The sequence below is a fragment of the Macrobrachium nipponense genome, chromosome 24 (assembly GCF_015104395.2).
Source record: "Macrobrachium nipponense isolate FS-2020 chromosome 24, ASM1510439v2, whole genome shotgun sequence".
NCBI lineage: Eukaryota > Metazoa > Arthropoda > Malacostraca > Decapoda > Palaemonidae > Macrobrachium > Macrobrachium nipponense.
Window position 1 is genome coordinate 61,884,041 of NC_061091.1, and position 16,583 is coordinate 61,900,623.

General features: G+C 41.2%; 1 protein-coding gene across 7 annotated transcripts in view; it reads left to right on the forward strand.

Moving 5' to 3' along the window:
* LOC135205672 (NAD-dependent histone deacetylase sirtuin-1-like) overlaps positions 1-16,583 on the forward strand; it is a 63,336-nt gene that overhangs the window by 27,388 nt on the left and 19,365 nt on the right. For 3 of the 7 annotated variants that reach the window (XM_064236565.1, XM_064236571.1, XM_064236566.1), the window contains 2 exons: positions 4,807-5,031; positions 8,812-8,908. In XM_064236565.1, the coding sequence (XP_064092635.1) occupies positions 4,896-5,031; positions 8,812-8,908 (233 nt within the window). In that variant the 5' untranslated portion in view covers positions 4,807-4,895. Of the gene's footprint in view, positions 1-4,806; positions 5,032-5,428; positions 5,578-7,791; positions 7,871-8,811; positions 8,909-16,583 lie in introns of those variants that run through there. The other 4 variants (XM_064236567.1, XM_064236568.1, XM_064236569.1 and 1 more) reach the window with 4 other exon arrangements.

The window sequence follows — 16,583 nt, forward strand, 5'->3', positions numbered from 1 at the left end:
TCCAGAGGTCCTGTATCTCAGGATGTCGAGCAATTGGAAGCTCCAAAGTACAAGCGAAGATGCAATGCATTCCTACCCTAGTACTATTCTCCCTTCATTTTAATACATTTTAATCTATTATTAATTAAATAATTAATTTGAATGAGTTAGATCTTTTCTTTCTGTATTTCCCTTTACCTTCTCTCGCTTCTCAATGAGCACCATGTTCTTTGGAAGCTTCAATTTCGAGTCAGTGGCACCTGTGGGCTTGTTCCATATGAATAGGGTTCATCTTCTTAATAATATAATAGCAATAATTCTGTGACGGACCCTTTTCCTCATCCTGCGAAATACCTGTTCAACTAGTACCTTCAAAACCTGACTGACTTCCTTAACATTCTCCTCTTTCTAACAGTTTAAATGGTTTCTGCCATTTTTCTTCATTATTACCAATTAGTACTGTATCATTTGTAAACATCAACCATTCCATAGTGTTTGCAATTCATTTTTCTTTAGTTCAAACGTTGCATCTACAGTCATTTTCCATTCTTTGACTTCAAACATCACTCCACCCATAAAGAGAGCCAAAGAAATGCAGTACACTCTTGTCTCATGACCAAGTTTGCACCTTAAGTTCACGTATGCTGCATATCACATTTTCCTTTTATTTTTAATTCTGAGATTCATTTGTGCATTTATGCTTAAGTTTCTTGCACCTCCTCCCCTCTGTATCCATTGCTGGGCTTCTTATTCTCTCTCATTTTCCAGCCTCCTGATCTTCCCGTCTTATTTTTCCTTCACTAAACTTTTGCTCCTTTCTTATCAAATTTCTTTCTCTTAATTATACTAACAAAGAGATTTTTGTGCAATCCTCTTCGTCTTAAGCTTTTATCTACCTTAGCTTTTGCCTCAACAAGATGATAATCAGGTATAACCCCCCCTCCCTCCGCCACTTCTCCTCTCACCATTACTTCCGTGAATATGCTCCTCCGTGTCTTCTGCACTAACATTAGCCAGCAAACTCTGTTCCTCACCATTTTCTGTCTCAGATACTCTTCTTGGAAACCATGTATTTTCAGCAATCGAACCATTTCCAAACACATATCTACAAGAATCTCTAATTTTCAATTACTCTAGAAATCCCAAACTTTTCAGCAGGGTAATCTCTTTGTGCCACCTACTTTTTTTTGTTAAAATCTCCCAGCACAACCACCCTTTTCTATTCTCCAAACGAAGCAGGCGCAGACACATACTCTCCTCCATTTTGACCAAATAGTCTCTATCAAAACTTTTCCACCGACCACGCTTAATCTTATCTGTACAATCTAGCCAGAGTCTTTTGAACCTATAAACACTATATACCTCTTCCTGACCCTACACCTTTCGGCTACCAACAACACAATCACTTATTCCTTAATTTTCATCCACACATTTCTAGGTGCCAAAGCATGCAACCTTTTCTCTTTAAACTAAAGAATGAATATTATACATTTCCTCTCTTCTGCACCATATAACCTCACATTTAACACTCTAAAATGAGTACTTCATTTTTTCTCTTTCTTTTCCTTTTTTTTCCCTTTTAAATTGGTATACAGTTTATGGGGCTGCAGACCTCATGCCCCCAAACCATTTTGTAGTGAGAATCTGCAATTTAAGGGGCATTTTCTCTAGCAAAAGAATGCTCAACCTATTTCCAGGTGCTCTCTGCTTCGATTTACGTCGTATCTATACTCCAAATCATTGGCATTTTCCAGGGCAACAACATCCAGGTTGTGCTTTTCGCCACCAACAAAGTAGCAGTCATCAGTTAATAGATTGACCTGCCAGGAGGCTCATATGGTATTAGGCAGACATTTCCTCTCCCGAGAGGTTCACAACCCTTCACAAGGTTCCTATTTCCCTTGAGATACAGGACATTAGACTCCGAAGCCACTGGTACTTTCTAGGACAGTAGCTTCCAGGTAGTATTGTGCTGTTTCTTATTACCACAGCACCTCAGCAATAGTAGCCAATTTCAATTGACTCACCAGAATATATATATATATATATCTATATATATTTAGGAGGTAGTATATATATATTATATATAATATATATATATATAGATATAATATAGATATATTATAGTTTCTTTTTAACTAGCTCAATCCAGAATGACAACGCCCAAGTATTTATCAAATTGAGAGGTTCATTTACATTTCATTCAAAGCAAATGAAACATTGAAACATTTTCATAAATGAACAAGAAACAGAAACAGGAGCTGACAGAAAGAACATCTGAGATTGGGTCCAGATGACACAGGATGCTTGAAAACTATATGTATAAGATATAGAGAAGGTTGAATTATTGGCAAGAGCATGAAAAAGAGAATCACCGTTAAAGTGTAAGAATTGGAAAGGGGGCTGAAGTTACATAATCAACAACAGATGTAAAGGTTAAATGCAGTTAGATGATAAAATTATAAATACGTTACAGGACAAAGGCTCTTTGAAGTCAGTTTTGTAATGATCTCTGAGACAGGACGGAATGTCTCCAGCGATTCTTGCCTTATTGAAGCCATACTGGCGATCTTAAAAACTGATAATGTAATTTAATAAGTTTGAGATATCGTAAGGAATGTTTGTTAAGTTTTTAATATCATAGGATATGAGGTGAAAACAAGAGTTGAATTATCGATCTCCTTTCTTTGGAACAGCTGGTCCTTGCACAAGTTCCCAAGAAGAAAGCCAAGTGCAAGTTTTATTAACTCTTAGTCAAAGAAGCCCCTCCGCGGCGTGGTCGGTATGGTGTTGGCGTGCCACCTGGTTGGCCGCGAGTTCGATTCCAGAGCATTCCATTGAGGTGTGAGAGATGTGTATTTCTGGCGATAGAAGTTCACTCTCGACGTTGTTCGGAAGTCACGTAAAGCCGTTGGTCCCGTTGCTGAAAAACCACTGGTTCCATGCAACGTAAAAACACCATACAAACAAACAAAATCTTAGTCAAAGAAAACACCGAAGGACAGAAATTAGCTCGTCAATGAATTCCTTCAGGAATTGAACTGAAACATTATCTGGGCCAGATGCAGTTCTATTCTTTAGCGAAGTGAAAACTATATGGGCTTTGTGAATGGAAACTTAGGGGATGGAAAGTAGGGGTATCTTGAGCATTAGAAATACCAAACGGAAAATAAAGCTATACGAAGGTATGAGAGCAAGAATTTTCACCCAGAGACCTGCCTGTAGACCCATGATAATAATAATAATAATAATAATAATAATAATAATAATAATAATAAAACAAAGAATGGAATCTGTGAAAACGTTAAGGACTCGATTGGCAAAGAAACAAAGTAGTACCACAGCGATTCCTAGCAGAACTACAAGAAGTATGTGCAACAGCACAAGGAGAGACAAGTAATGAAGCACCACTGCTGGACCGAGTGGAAGAGAGATGGAGAAGAGTCACAACCACCGATTCCAGCTCGTGCTAAGGATTGCTACCTAATAGTAATAGGATCTGGTTTGTATATTTAGGAAATATACAGATTACATTAAAAAAAACTGGGGATTTTTGGTATGTCTCACAGAGATGTGTAGGTAGGTACACGCAAAATAATAATAATAATAATAATAATAATAATAATAATAATAATAAATGGATTTTTTATCAGAATGTTAATTACAATAGATTTGAAACCCGGTTTAGATTCCAAACCAGATAATCATGGTTGAATTGTTTATCACTTCTAATGAAATTAGAGAGAGAGAGAGAGAGAGAGAGAGAGAGAGAGAGAGAGAGAGAGAGATTACATCATCGCGAACGTTGTCCCTGCTCAACGTTTTCCTTTGCTGAATGCCCCATACGAGATAAACGTGTTTCAGTTTCAAATCGCGGCTCAACCACACTAGGGCAGTTTTGCTTGTGGAAGTGTTGAAATCTCGTGCTGACTTATTACCACTTAGATATTATTTTCCTTTTCACTTTATCGGGATATTTAATATAGAGGTTTTGCCGTATCAGATAGTAAGTACCTCGCGCTTTTGGGTATTTTATTTGACATTAATTGTATTTACTTATTGTTTGGATACACTATCTTCATTAAAACTTAATTTACATAATGTGCCTACCTACCAGCTGCGCAAGCACTCGGTCAATTTATTACTATTGTGTTTCTTAAACGCAGAGTTCTAAAATACTCACAGTACAACAGAATTTGATATCTGCTACTCAGTGAGAGTCGCGTCTCACCGTATGAAATATATCGATACTTAAAAAAAAATACCTTTAATCAGACTTGCGCAGTGAGCCTTCGAATAAATTTAGTCTTGGATGGAAGAAATTGTTATCGAATATAAAATTGTTTCGCGTGATATGCACGGATTCGTTTCCAGAAGGAAAATTTCAACTGCCGCTTCAATCAATTCTTTTAGGCTACCATGTGAATGAAGTACTGTTATCGGCCGGAAGAAAATTGTTTGAGACTGGTTTCTAACGTTTCAGTCCGACGAACTTAGTGAATAGAAGTTATGCAGCTCTGTCTAGAGACTTAATACGGAAATGTCAGCAGGATTTTCCCCATCGGATTGGTCAGCAGTGGGTGGCTGGTTTATGAAAAAGCAGTCGATGCCTACAGGGCATTAGCTCCTGCGCCGACCATTATTGCATATCTAAATAAGAAAAAAACTGTGGGAACCATACGATTAAGATGGGTTTGCCATTGATTTTAACTGTACATTTCTCATTTGACGCACCTTTACAATGCCAGTTATAGAGTTCTGTGATATTTTTTCGACTGGAATGTAAAAATTGATTCTCTTCCGTCTTTACAACCCATAACCTCGCAGTTGACCTTCGTCTTCCCAGTCGCGAGACGGAGACAGGGATTCGTTCAGCATTTGGCAACGTCGCGTGACGTCAGTTAAGAGGGCCGACAATGGCGGATAGAGTACACGGTATGGAGTCCGCTGTGCCTGCAAAACGACCCAGATTGGACTTCCCAGACGAAATATCTAATCACCAGTATGGTAGTGACTTCCAGTGTTTTGCAGGAACTTCGGAGCTGTTATCAGGTGAGTGGATAATCGAGTGTTATTTTTTTAATTTTAATCAAAAGGATGTGATGTTTTGGCGGGGCTACCCAGGCCATGAACCCAAGATGGCGGCTGCGCGCGCACTGATATAACCCATTTTTCGAGCCATGTAGGCTGCACTTAGATCCACGACGAATATAATGCAAAGCTTATAAGCATTTACAGTTTTTTCAAGCAGAGACGCGGATTTATAGTATATCGTTTCGTTGGGAGTATGCCTTTTAATCGATACGCCCACTCTTTTCCTTGGAAGGGAAGTGGAAAACATATGAGCATCGGATCGAATCTCGTATACGCTCTGAAACCGCTTCTTGGAGGATCCCCTCAGCTGACAGTGCTGCCACTGACAAAGGATCGAGGCTTTGTTTACATCTTGATTGTTTACTTTATTCGTTCAGAGCGGGACATTTAAACGACATCGATTTTTAGTTGAATGTTCAATTTTTCAGTGTTGTTAGGTACCATTGATACTCCTGTACATAGTAGCGGCCTCCCCTTAGTTGTGATATGCTGCCTTTTGGTTTGGTAAGGCTTAAAGGATAGCTAGTATACTTTTAAATTCCCTTGTTTGCTTGCCTTCTTGGCTATGACGAAAGGGGCGTTTTCCGAGTGTTTGGCTGGTGATTGTGGCCGCGAATGTTCGATAGCTTCCCCTGATCTCTGCTCGTAGGGTAGACCGAGCTTGGTCTTATATATGACATGATTACAATGTATATTGCGACATCAAGTAGGGAAGGGTAAGACTGTTCGGCTATCATAGCTTCCACTATTAGGCTAACCTGTGTTAAGTCTTGAGCCTGGCCAAAAAAAAAAAAAAAAAAAGAGCACCCCAGGCTTGAGAAAATTTGAGGTCAGCCAATTCAAGAAAATAAATCATTGGAAAGAGGAAGATATGCAAATACCTAAATATGGTGTAAGAAAATAAATTCTAAAAAAATTAGGTAACTTCTATGAGAAGTTGAAAAATATTCTTTAAGGATTTGTGGGGACACTTTTACAAGACAAATGTAAATTTTACCAAGTTATACATGTTTTTTTCTGATTAATAATTTTCTTCGTAAAATAACAATTATAGCTCGCACAATATCAAAATAGATAAGAACTAAAATCAGTAAAAAATTGTGACCATATTTGTTGTTAATTTTTAAATTTGCAGAGATCGAAGATGCAGTAACTTTTTTTTATTTTTACATGTCTTTACCGATATTTCTTTGCACTTTTTTTAGCAAAATACAATTATAATTGACATATAAAAGTTAAGAACTATAACCAACAGCAACCCTTGGGCATATTTATGGGGAAATTTATTAAATAAAAAAAAAAAGTCATGTGAAAAAGAGAGAGAGGGTCATTACATGCTCCCTTGAAGTCAAGATCACAAGTAACTCATAAGCTGCCTAATCGTTGTTCTGAGCCAGTCTAAAAGTTGCCATTATTGAATATATGGGCAATTTAAGTATTGGAACCTCTTTCCCGCCTGATTCCTTCCAATCGATGGCACGTAATCTTGATGTTCACCGTGAGTGAATCCGTCCACCACCTGTTATTGCTACTCGTATGTGGGTATCCATCCATTAAGGGTTAAGATACTTTTACTCAGTTAGGTTAGGCCAGTAACAGCTTATTTGCAATATGTAACTGTTCATTTTAAAAAGTTAATTAAAAAGTTTCCATTGACTTATTTTTTTTATGTAATTTTTGTTAGAACTCATGACCACTACAGCGGCCTGGTTCCCACCAGTTGCCGCCTGGAATATTTATTGTCTTTTATTTGTGTTTTTATTTGTTTATGCCTTTGGGTATATTATTATTTTGAGTATGTTATTACATTCATCCCCAAGTACTAAACACAGCTCCTATTTTGCACATAACTAGTGGTTACTAAAACTGAGGGATGTGTAAGTAGTCTTCAGTTAAATACATAATGGTAATTGTATAAGGAGTGATATTTTACTCTAATACCAGTTCTTGATGTTGGAGTTTTATTGCTTTGTTCATAAGTCTCACTTATGAAATCTATCAAATCTAATGCTTCTCAGGTATTTTGTCATTAATTTCTGATTTTTTGTTGACATTAATGCCTATCGGCTGGCACTAAACATTGTTCATGCAAACAGGGTTTCTGATTTTGTGTTCAATAAAAATTTATCTTATTCCCAACAGAAGTCCTTAGGTAATTCACTTAAGTGCAAACCCCACCTTGCTGATATTCTGTTTTAATTGGGAAATAGGTTTTGGGTTTGGGGAAGGAACAAAAATGAGTGACAAGAGAGATCCCAGCAAGTATAATACAGCATTCCCCATGTATCTCGCCAGTAGGTTAATTCAGGACACTGAGGCTCGCCATAATTATCTTGACTGAATTTTTATGGCTGTGGGAGAGGTGTATTGGCTTAACCAAGCATGTGTAATTGAAATGAATATAAAATTCATCAGAATCACCCTGCCATAGAAACTGTGTTAGAATGAACTAGTACAGCTATTCACACATGATCAAAGAATTAAGTGCAAATTAAAACTATAATGGAAGTGTAGTGATGACATAACCACACACACAGCACTATGTATACAATATGTAGCTATTATTATTAAAAATTACACATATTTGGCGAATGCTTCCTGTAAATTCTTGAATTTTTAGTGAATATTCATTGAAATTGGTATAGCATAAGAAATGTAAGTTTTAAGACGTTGATTGGATGTTTTTATTTATTACATGACAAAATTTTACACTTTCAGGAAGCTACAGTAATGGTGGTGATTTCACAATTACTTCAGATTCCGGATTTAATGAACTTACTCCACCTCAAAGCATGGGGTATATTATTATTTTGAGTATGTTATTACATTCATCCCCAAGTACTAAACACAGCTCCTATTTTGCACATAACTAGTGGTTACTAAAACTGAGGGATGTGGTAGTAGTCTTCAGTAATACATAATGGTAATTGTATAAGGAGTGATATTTTACTCTAATACCAGTTCTTGATGTTGGAGTTTTATTGCTTTGTTCATAAGTCTCACTTATGAAATCTATCAAATCTAATGCTTCTCAGGTATTTTGTCATTAATTTCTGATTTTTTGTTGACATTAATGCCTATCGGCTGGCACTAAACATTGTTCATGCAAACAGGGTTTCTGATTTTGTGTTCAATAAAAATTTATCTTATTCCCAACAGAAGTCCTTAGGTAATTCACTTAAGTGCAAACCCCACCTTGCTGATATTCTGTTTTAATTGGGAAATAGGTTTTGGGTTTGGGGAAGGAACAAAAATGAGTGAACAAGAGAGAGATCCCAGCAAGTATAATACAGCATTCCCCATGTATCTCGCCAGTAGGTTAATTCAGGACACTGAGGCTCGCCATAATTATCTTGACTGAATTTTTATGGCTGTGGGAGAGGTGTATTGGCTTAACCAAGCATGTGTAATTGAAATGAATATAAAATTCATCAGAATCACCCTGCCATAGAAACTGTGTTAGAATGAACTAGTACAGCTATTCACACATGATCAAAGAATTAAGTGCAAATTAAAACTATAATGGAAGTGTAGTGATGACATAACCACACACACAGCACTATGTATACAATATGTAGCTATTATTATTAAAAATTACAAATATTTGGCGAATGCTTCCTGTAAATTCTTGAATTTTTAGTGAATATTCATTGAAATTGGTATAGCATAAGAAATGTAAGTTTTAAGACGTTGATTGGATGTTTTTATTTATTACATGACAAAATTTTACACTTTCAGGAAGCTACAGTAATGGTGGTGATTTCACAATTACTTCAGATTCCGGATTTAATGAACTTACTCCACCTCAAAGCATGGAAGACGAAATAACTACACCGTAAGAAAATCTGTTTTATTCACTTTTAATTTAACTCATTGTCATCAGTAACACTTTTACTTTAAGATTTCTATTTTTATGGTTTTAACATAAAATCAGTTGTGCGTATGGTACCCTATCTTATTTACACTACTGGAATTATCACCTGGTTCAAGCCTCCGTTAATGTCCTTTCTTAATTTTGTGAACCTTTTTTGTTTCTAAGATGTACTGCAACAACTGTCTTCACATTATAACTTGTGTTATAATGTGACAGTAGACTGTCTTTGTAACGCTTATCAAATCATTTGTCAAAGTACTCTGTCCAATGCCTTCTCAATATTCACAGATGTGTTTTGTAAACTTTTCCTCTTTGTATGATAACTTTTTGTTAGTTGTACAATTACAAAGCCAGACTAATAGTGTTTTTACATTTTTTCATAGTAGTTTTAACAATTTTTGTAGGATATCAGTTTTATACCTTCATACAGTATTTTTCACATACCTTTATACTGTATTTTTCACATAGAAGTGGGTCCCATTTTTATTTGATTGTTTAATGCCTTTTATCACGTGGGACTCATCCCTGGTTTGTTTTTGTGTGTTCTGTTAGCTTATAAATCACTAGTTTTTCCTCTGCTCTAAGCAAATTGCTTGTTAGTTGGTTGGCTTAATAAGTTGACAAACAGTTTGTTTGTTTTTTCTTTTTTATCTTTTCAAGAGGTGTCTCACCTTCCTCAGATGGTACATTCTCTGTTGGTCTCTGTTGTAGAAGCATCTTTCACATCTTGCATGTTAATTCTCTATTTAGTAAAATTACAGGCTAATAATTTCATTATGCCATTATATCTTTTCAACTTAAAATTCTTACTCCATATCTCTTCAGCATGAAGTCATAAATTTAACACTAGTTCTGTTGCTTTTGATACATACTCAGTTTTTACCTATTGCCTTATGATTGTTTGCCAACTCCATATCTCAGTTTCTATGTTTTGATGTTTTATATCATTGGTACTTTTCAACATAAGAAAGTTAATGTGTTTCAGCTTTTCGAGTGTCAAATTTTCAGTTCATCACTAAGCTACCTAGGCATTGTATTTAGTATCTTATTTTTCTTTTCATTTTTCCTTTTTTAAAGCCATAACATCCCATCACATCCTCAAACCAACTTCTTTTCCAATATACCTATTTATGTCTTCCTACTATATACAATCTAATTATGAATCATCTGGAAACATTTCTAGTATTATTTCTTACTTCTGGTCTCCTTGTTTATGGTCCATATACCAAGAACAAAACCATTATCTTATTTCAGAGGACCTTGTTAATTTTATCCATCCTTTCATATATTTGTGTCCATTGTTCACATTTTATCTTTAGCCAATATACAAACGGTATTGTCTTGTCTCCATTCCAGTTTATATATTTTCTTGTGTTACTGCTAGTTTCCTTTTGTTTCTTGCATCCATAGACTTTACATCTTGTCTGTAACATATGTTTACTTTTCTCCTTGTCAGCATCTTCACCACCTCCCTACTCTTCATACCACTGTTAGAACATTGGCTGTTGTACTCACTTTCACTGTGGTTCCTCAGTGCAGTTTTTGTCCAGGGACCCTTCAGACGCGCATGCACCTACACGCACGCACACTGCCGTATTAAAAGCTGCTGGGTATTAGGAGTCATTTCATTTGGAGAGTGTATTGGTCTCTCTCTCTCTCTCTCTCTCTCTCTCTCTCTCTCTCTCTCTCTCTCTCTCTCTCTCTCTCTCTCTCTCTCTCTCACACATGATCCATACTGATGAACTTCATTTGCCAACTGTTTCTTTCCTTAACTCATTTATTAGTTTAATTATCTCATAAGTTATTGATCTTACTTGGGTTATGTGATGCTGATGAAATTAGTAGCTGTGGTATTGGTATAAGATACTGATTTTGTACATGAACTTCCCTGACAGATATATACTTAGCTATAGTCTCCGACGTTCCCGACAGAATTTCAAATCTCGCGGCACACGCGACAGGTAGGTCAGGTGGTCTACCTTACCCGCCGCTGGGTGGCGGATGTACGAACCACTCCCGTAAGCTTGTCAGATTTTTCTCTGTCGCGGGAACGATAACAACTGTTGTCGGTTCCTCTCGATAGTTTTTCGATTCTCGCTTGCCTGGAGTTAATTTGGACTTCTTTTGGTGACGTATTCACTTTGTTTGGCTTGGCATACGCTGATTGTGGACCGGTTTGATTTTGAGTTTGATTTTCTTTAACGATGTCTGATCTAGAATCGGTAGTTAAAACTTCGGTGTTGTTTAGGGTTTGCGTGAATGAAGGATGTAAGGTGAGGTTGCCGAAAGCTTCGGTAGACCCCCACACGGTTTGCAGGAAATGCAGGGGGAATGATTGTGCGTTTGCTAACCCTTGTAGTGAATGTAAGGGATTGAATGAAGAAGAATATAAGGCTCTCTCTTCTTATGTTAGGAAGTTGGAACGTGATAGAGTGCGTAAGGCTTCCTCTAGAAGTTCTAGCAGATCTAGAATGAGTGAGTTGGATGTGGATCCTAATAGTACTAACGTAGAATTAGAACCTTCTTCCCAAGTTGCAGCCCCGGCTCCCCGCACCGAAGCCGGAGATTCGCCTTCGGAGGCGGCAGCTCTGAAAGCCAAGAATCGTTCTGTGGATCAGAAGATTCGTCAGTTGGAAGGTAAGGAGAGTGTTAGTGATCAGTGCAGTGTCCCCAGTGTTGTGGAGGGTGCGTCTGAACCGGCTCCTTAGTGCCTCTAGGCCTAGACCTCTTCCAGACTCCCAGTTCCAGTGGAGTAGGAAAGTCGAAAAGCCGCAGGAGGGCTAGGGAGAGCCCCCACCGGTCAGAGGCGTCCCCTCGGCAAGATCCTGAAGTACGCTCCCAGGCTGCCTCGGATCGCTACTAAGAAGGAGCTCCTACGCCAATGCTTCTCCTCTTCGTCGTCTCCCTCTCCGAAGAGAGGTTGGAACTCCCCGGATGCGTCGCGCCCGTTGAAGAGGGCTTGGAAGGCTCCCTGCAGTCCCTTTGGCTTCTAGTCCGGAGGTTTTCCCGGAAGAATCGTCGGTGGAGGCGAAGAAACACAAGAAATCCTGTGATCGTTCTTCTTCTCGCGCTCCGCGCTCGGCGCCTGCTTCCGAGGAAGAATTAGAAGATTCTCCTACGAGAGTACTCGCGGGACTTCAAGCTCAGATCACGGCGCTAGCAGACTCTCTAGCAGTTAGATCACGTAGGAAGAAGGACGTTTCTCTTCCGATCAAGAGATCTAGGCGCCGCTCTTCAGAGGATCGTTCTCCTTCATATGGGGAGGTTTCGTATGAAGGTGGGGGCTCGCGTGAGCGCCCTCACTCGTGTGAGCGCCCTCGCTCGCCTGGCTCTCTTTCAATTTCAAGGCGCCAAACATCGGTAGGACGCTCTATGGAGAAAGAAGTTTTTTCTCCAGATTGGATTCCCGCTTCCGGTAAGCGCACTGCACCTGCTCATCACGCGATTTCTTCAACTCCCTCGCGTGAGACTTCTCCTCAGCAGCCTCAAGATTATAGAAGGCGCCCTTATACAAGTAGGCGTTCTTCTTCCAGATGTCACTCTCCTCGAGTATCGGATCGTGACTTCTCTCCTGACAGGCATCTAGAGTCTGGTAGGAGTCGTGTGCATGATAGACGGCCTACTGTTAGCCGCTCCCCGCAAGGTAGGCGCCAAGAGCCTACTGCACATAGCTCTCCTAGTAGGCGCTCGTCTCTTTTAAGGCGTCATACTCCTGATTATTCTCCTAAGGGCAGACAACAAGAGTCTTTCAAGCGCCCTTCTCCGTGTAGGCGCTCTCCCGCTTCTAGGCGCACTTCTCCTGACCGTTTGTCTCTTGGTAGGCACCAGGAATCCCGGAAGCGCCCTTCTCCAAGTAGAGGCGCTTCGTTAGTTTTGAAGCGCCCTTCTCCTGAATGTTACCCTCTTGTTAGACGTCAGAGTCTCGCAAGCAGCCTTCCTCCTAGTAGGCGCATTTCGCCTTCCAGTCGAACTTCCGTTGATCGTACGCAACTGGACAGTATGGAGAGCCGCGCAAGCGCTCTGCTCTCGATAGGCGCTCTTCTCCTGGCAGCCGCTCGCCCCAAGGATAGGTGCATAGAGTATAGTAGGCGCTCGCCGCCTCCTCGTAAGCGCCCTGCGGATGTTTCCGAGAATTCTCGGAGTAGGAGCCCTACCTCTCCTTCGGCTGAGATTCCGTATACCTCGAAGAGGGAGTCTCATCGTATACTTCCCAGATCTTCTCATCGTTCTCCAGTGGATGTGAAACTCTTCTAAGAGAGGGCGTTCTCCAACCTCTCGCTCAACTCCTGCTAGGATCCCTTCGTCACCTAAGGATCTTCCGCGCTCGCCTCGACAAGACGTCCTAGAAGGTTGTCGGATGAGGAACCGAACACTTCCTGCTGCTGTCTCTTCTTACAAGAAAGCTTACAGAGCTACTTTTACAAGTTTTTGGGGATTCCCTTACGCCTACGGCTCCTCCGTTCTCCTCACTCACTTTTTTCAACGGCGAAGACAGCGAAGAGTTCTTCTTGTGTGAGGATGAAGCCAACTCTTTCTATGAAGAAGGCACTGAGGAGTTTTGGTTCCTGGATGGCTTCCAAAGAAGAAGCGGGGAAAACGATGTTCGCTTTTCCTCCTTCGAAGTTATCAGGACGCGCTGGTTTTCTGTGTACGAAACAGGAGAGCCCTTAGGATTGGGTCTACCGTCTTCGGCTGATTCGGATTTTTTTTTTCGGCACTGGTAGATTCGACAAGGAGAACTGCCCTTAACTCTGCTAAGACGACTTGGGCAATGAACGAATTGGATCATTTGCTCAAAGGTATGTTTAGAGTGCTAGAAGTATTTAACTTCCTTGATTGGTCGTTGGGAGTCCTAGCCAAGAAAATTGAAGTGCCAGAGTCAATTTCACCAGATGATCTTATGTGTGTTTTTGTCTTGTATGGACAAGTCAGTAAGAGACGGAGCGAGTGAAATCGCCTCCCTTTATGGGGGCCGGCATCGTGAAGAAGAGGTCGGTTTACTGTTCCTTCTTAACGAAGTCGGTCTCCCATGCTCAGAGGTCTTCTTTGCTGTTTGCTCCTCTGTCTACTCAGTTGTTCCCGAAACATCGAGTGCAGGACATTTCGAGGTCACTTTCGGCCAAAGCCACCCAGGACCTTTTGGCACAGTCGGCAAGAAAACCTCGCCCTTCCTTCCCTACCAAGGCTAAGAAGGAAAAGGCAAGTGTTCGAGAACCCTTTCGAGGGGCATCTTCATCAAGAACCTCTACGTTTAGAGGTCGTAGACCTTCAAGAAGGGGTAAGACTTTCGCCAAGTCTGTTAAAGCCCCCAAATAACTTGCAAGTCCTTCAAACAACGGTGGGCGCCAGACTCTTAGAGTTTGCAGAAGTCTGGGCCCAAAAAGGGGCGGATCCTTGGACCCTTTCTATTTTGAGGAGACGGTTACCTCATCCCTTTCGTCGAAAGACCTCCCTTGACGACCATCCCAAGGGAACTGACGGCCAGGTACAGAGACCCCATCATGAATCAAGCTCTCCATCTAGCAGAGATCAGATGCTGGAGAAGGGGGCTATCGAACTAGTGACCAGACCATCATTCATCGGGCTTCTACAACCGCCTTTTCCTAGTTCCGAAGTCCTCAGGGGGATGGAGACCGGTGTTGGATGTAAGCGCCCTGAACTTCTTCGTAGAAAAGAGAAGTTCACGATGGAAACGCCTTCATCAGTGCTGGCAGCGCTTCGTCCAGGGGACTGGATGGTTTCCTTGGATTTTCAGGACGCTTACTTCCACGTACCGATCCATCTTTCCTCGAGGAAGTTTCTCAGATTCATGATGGGGGGGAAAATTTTTCAGTTCAGGGCTCTGTGTTTCGGCCTCTCGACGGCCCTCAAGTGTTCACGGGGATTTTGAGGAATGTGGCTCAATGGCTTCATTTGAAAGGGGTGAGGATATCCATGTACCTCGACGATTGGCTAATAAGGGCCAATTCAGAAGATCGTTGTTTGAAGGACTTACAAGTAACTTTAGAATTGACGAAGGCTTGGGACTTCTCGTCAATTTCAAGAAGTCATCACTAATTCCCGAGCAAGAGTGTGTGTATCTCGGGATACAGATGAACTCTCTGAGTTTTCGGGCTTTTCCCTCGCAGGAAAGGATAGCCCGAGGATTCGAGAGAGTAACAACCTTCTTAGGGAAAGAAGTATGCACAGTGAGGAGTGGATGAGTCTGCTGGGAGCACTCTCCTCTCTGGAGCAATTCGTTTCCCTAGGAAGGTTGCACCTGAGACCGCTCCAATTTCTTTCTTCATCGGAATTGGAGTCGTCGTTCTCAGGATTTGACGTTCTCCCTGTCGTTATCCCAGGACATCAAGAAAACATCTCTTATGGTGGACAGATCCCAACCTCTTTGCGAAGGGACTGTCTCTTCAATCACGAGACCCCCAACCTGGTGTTGTTCTCCGACGCGTCGGACATGGGGTGGGGTGCAACTCTGGGAACCAACGAAGTGTCAGGTACCTGGGTGGGGGACCAGGTAGCCTGGCACATCAACAGAAAGGAGTTGATGGCTGTGTGGTTGGCTCTGAAGGCTTTCGAGCCCAAAGTCAGAAGATCGGTAGTGCAGGTCAACGCGGACAACACTACAGCTCTGGCATACATCAGGAAACAGGGGGGGACGCATTCCTTCTCCCTGTACGAGACAGCAAGAGACCTTCTTCTGTGGGCAGAAGAAAGAGGAATCAAGCTTCTCACCAGGTTCGTGCAGGGAGAAAGGATGTAAGAGCAGATCTCCTCAGCAGGAAAGATCAGGTCCTTCCCACAGAGTGGACCCTTCCAATCTGGATGTATGCCAGAGCCTGTGGAAGTTTATTCTGGGGCAGGCCACACATAGACCTCTTTGCCACGTCAAAGAACAAGAGGCTGGATCCTTACTGCTCTCCGATATCGGATCCAGAGGCAGTAGCAATAGATGCTCTTCTTCTAGACTGGAACGGACTCGACGTCTACGCGTTTCCCCCCTTCAAGATCCTGGGGCTAACTATCAAGAAGTTCGTAGAGTCCGATTCAACGAGAATGACCTTAATCGCTCCCTTTTGGCCGGCCCAAGAATGGTTCACAGAGGTACTGGAATGGTTGGTGGACCTTCCAAGATCGCATCCGCTAAGGAGCGATCTACTCAGACAACCCCACTTCGACAGGTACCACAAAAATCTCCTCGCTCTCAGTCTGACTGGTTTCAGACTGTCCAAAGTTTGGTCAGAGCGAAAGGCTTTTCAGCAGCAGCTGCTAAAGCAATGCGCAAGAGCGAGGAGACCTTTCCACCTTGCGTGATACCAAGTCAAAGTGGGATGTCTTCAGACGTTGGTGCAAGAGGAAGAACATTTCCTCTTCCAGTACCTCTGTGACCCAAATTGCGGATTTCCTTATTTTCCCTCAAAGAAGAATGTCATCTGGTTGTGTCAACTATTAAGGGATACCGCAGTATGTTGGCGGCGGTATTTCGGCATAGAGGCTTAAATATATCCGATGATAAGGACCTGCATGATCTTATTAGATCATTTGAAACCATTAAGCGTCCTCATGTAGTACCGAACTGGAATCTAGACGTAGTCCTACAATTCCTTGGATCGTCTAGATTCGAACCTCCTGGCTTAGCCTC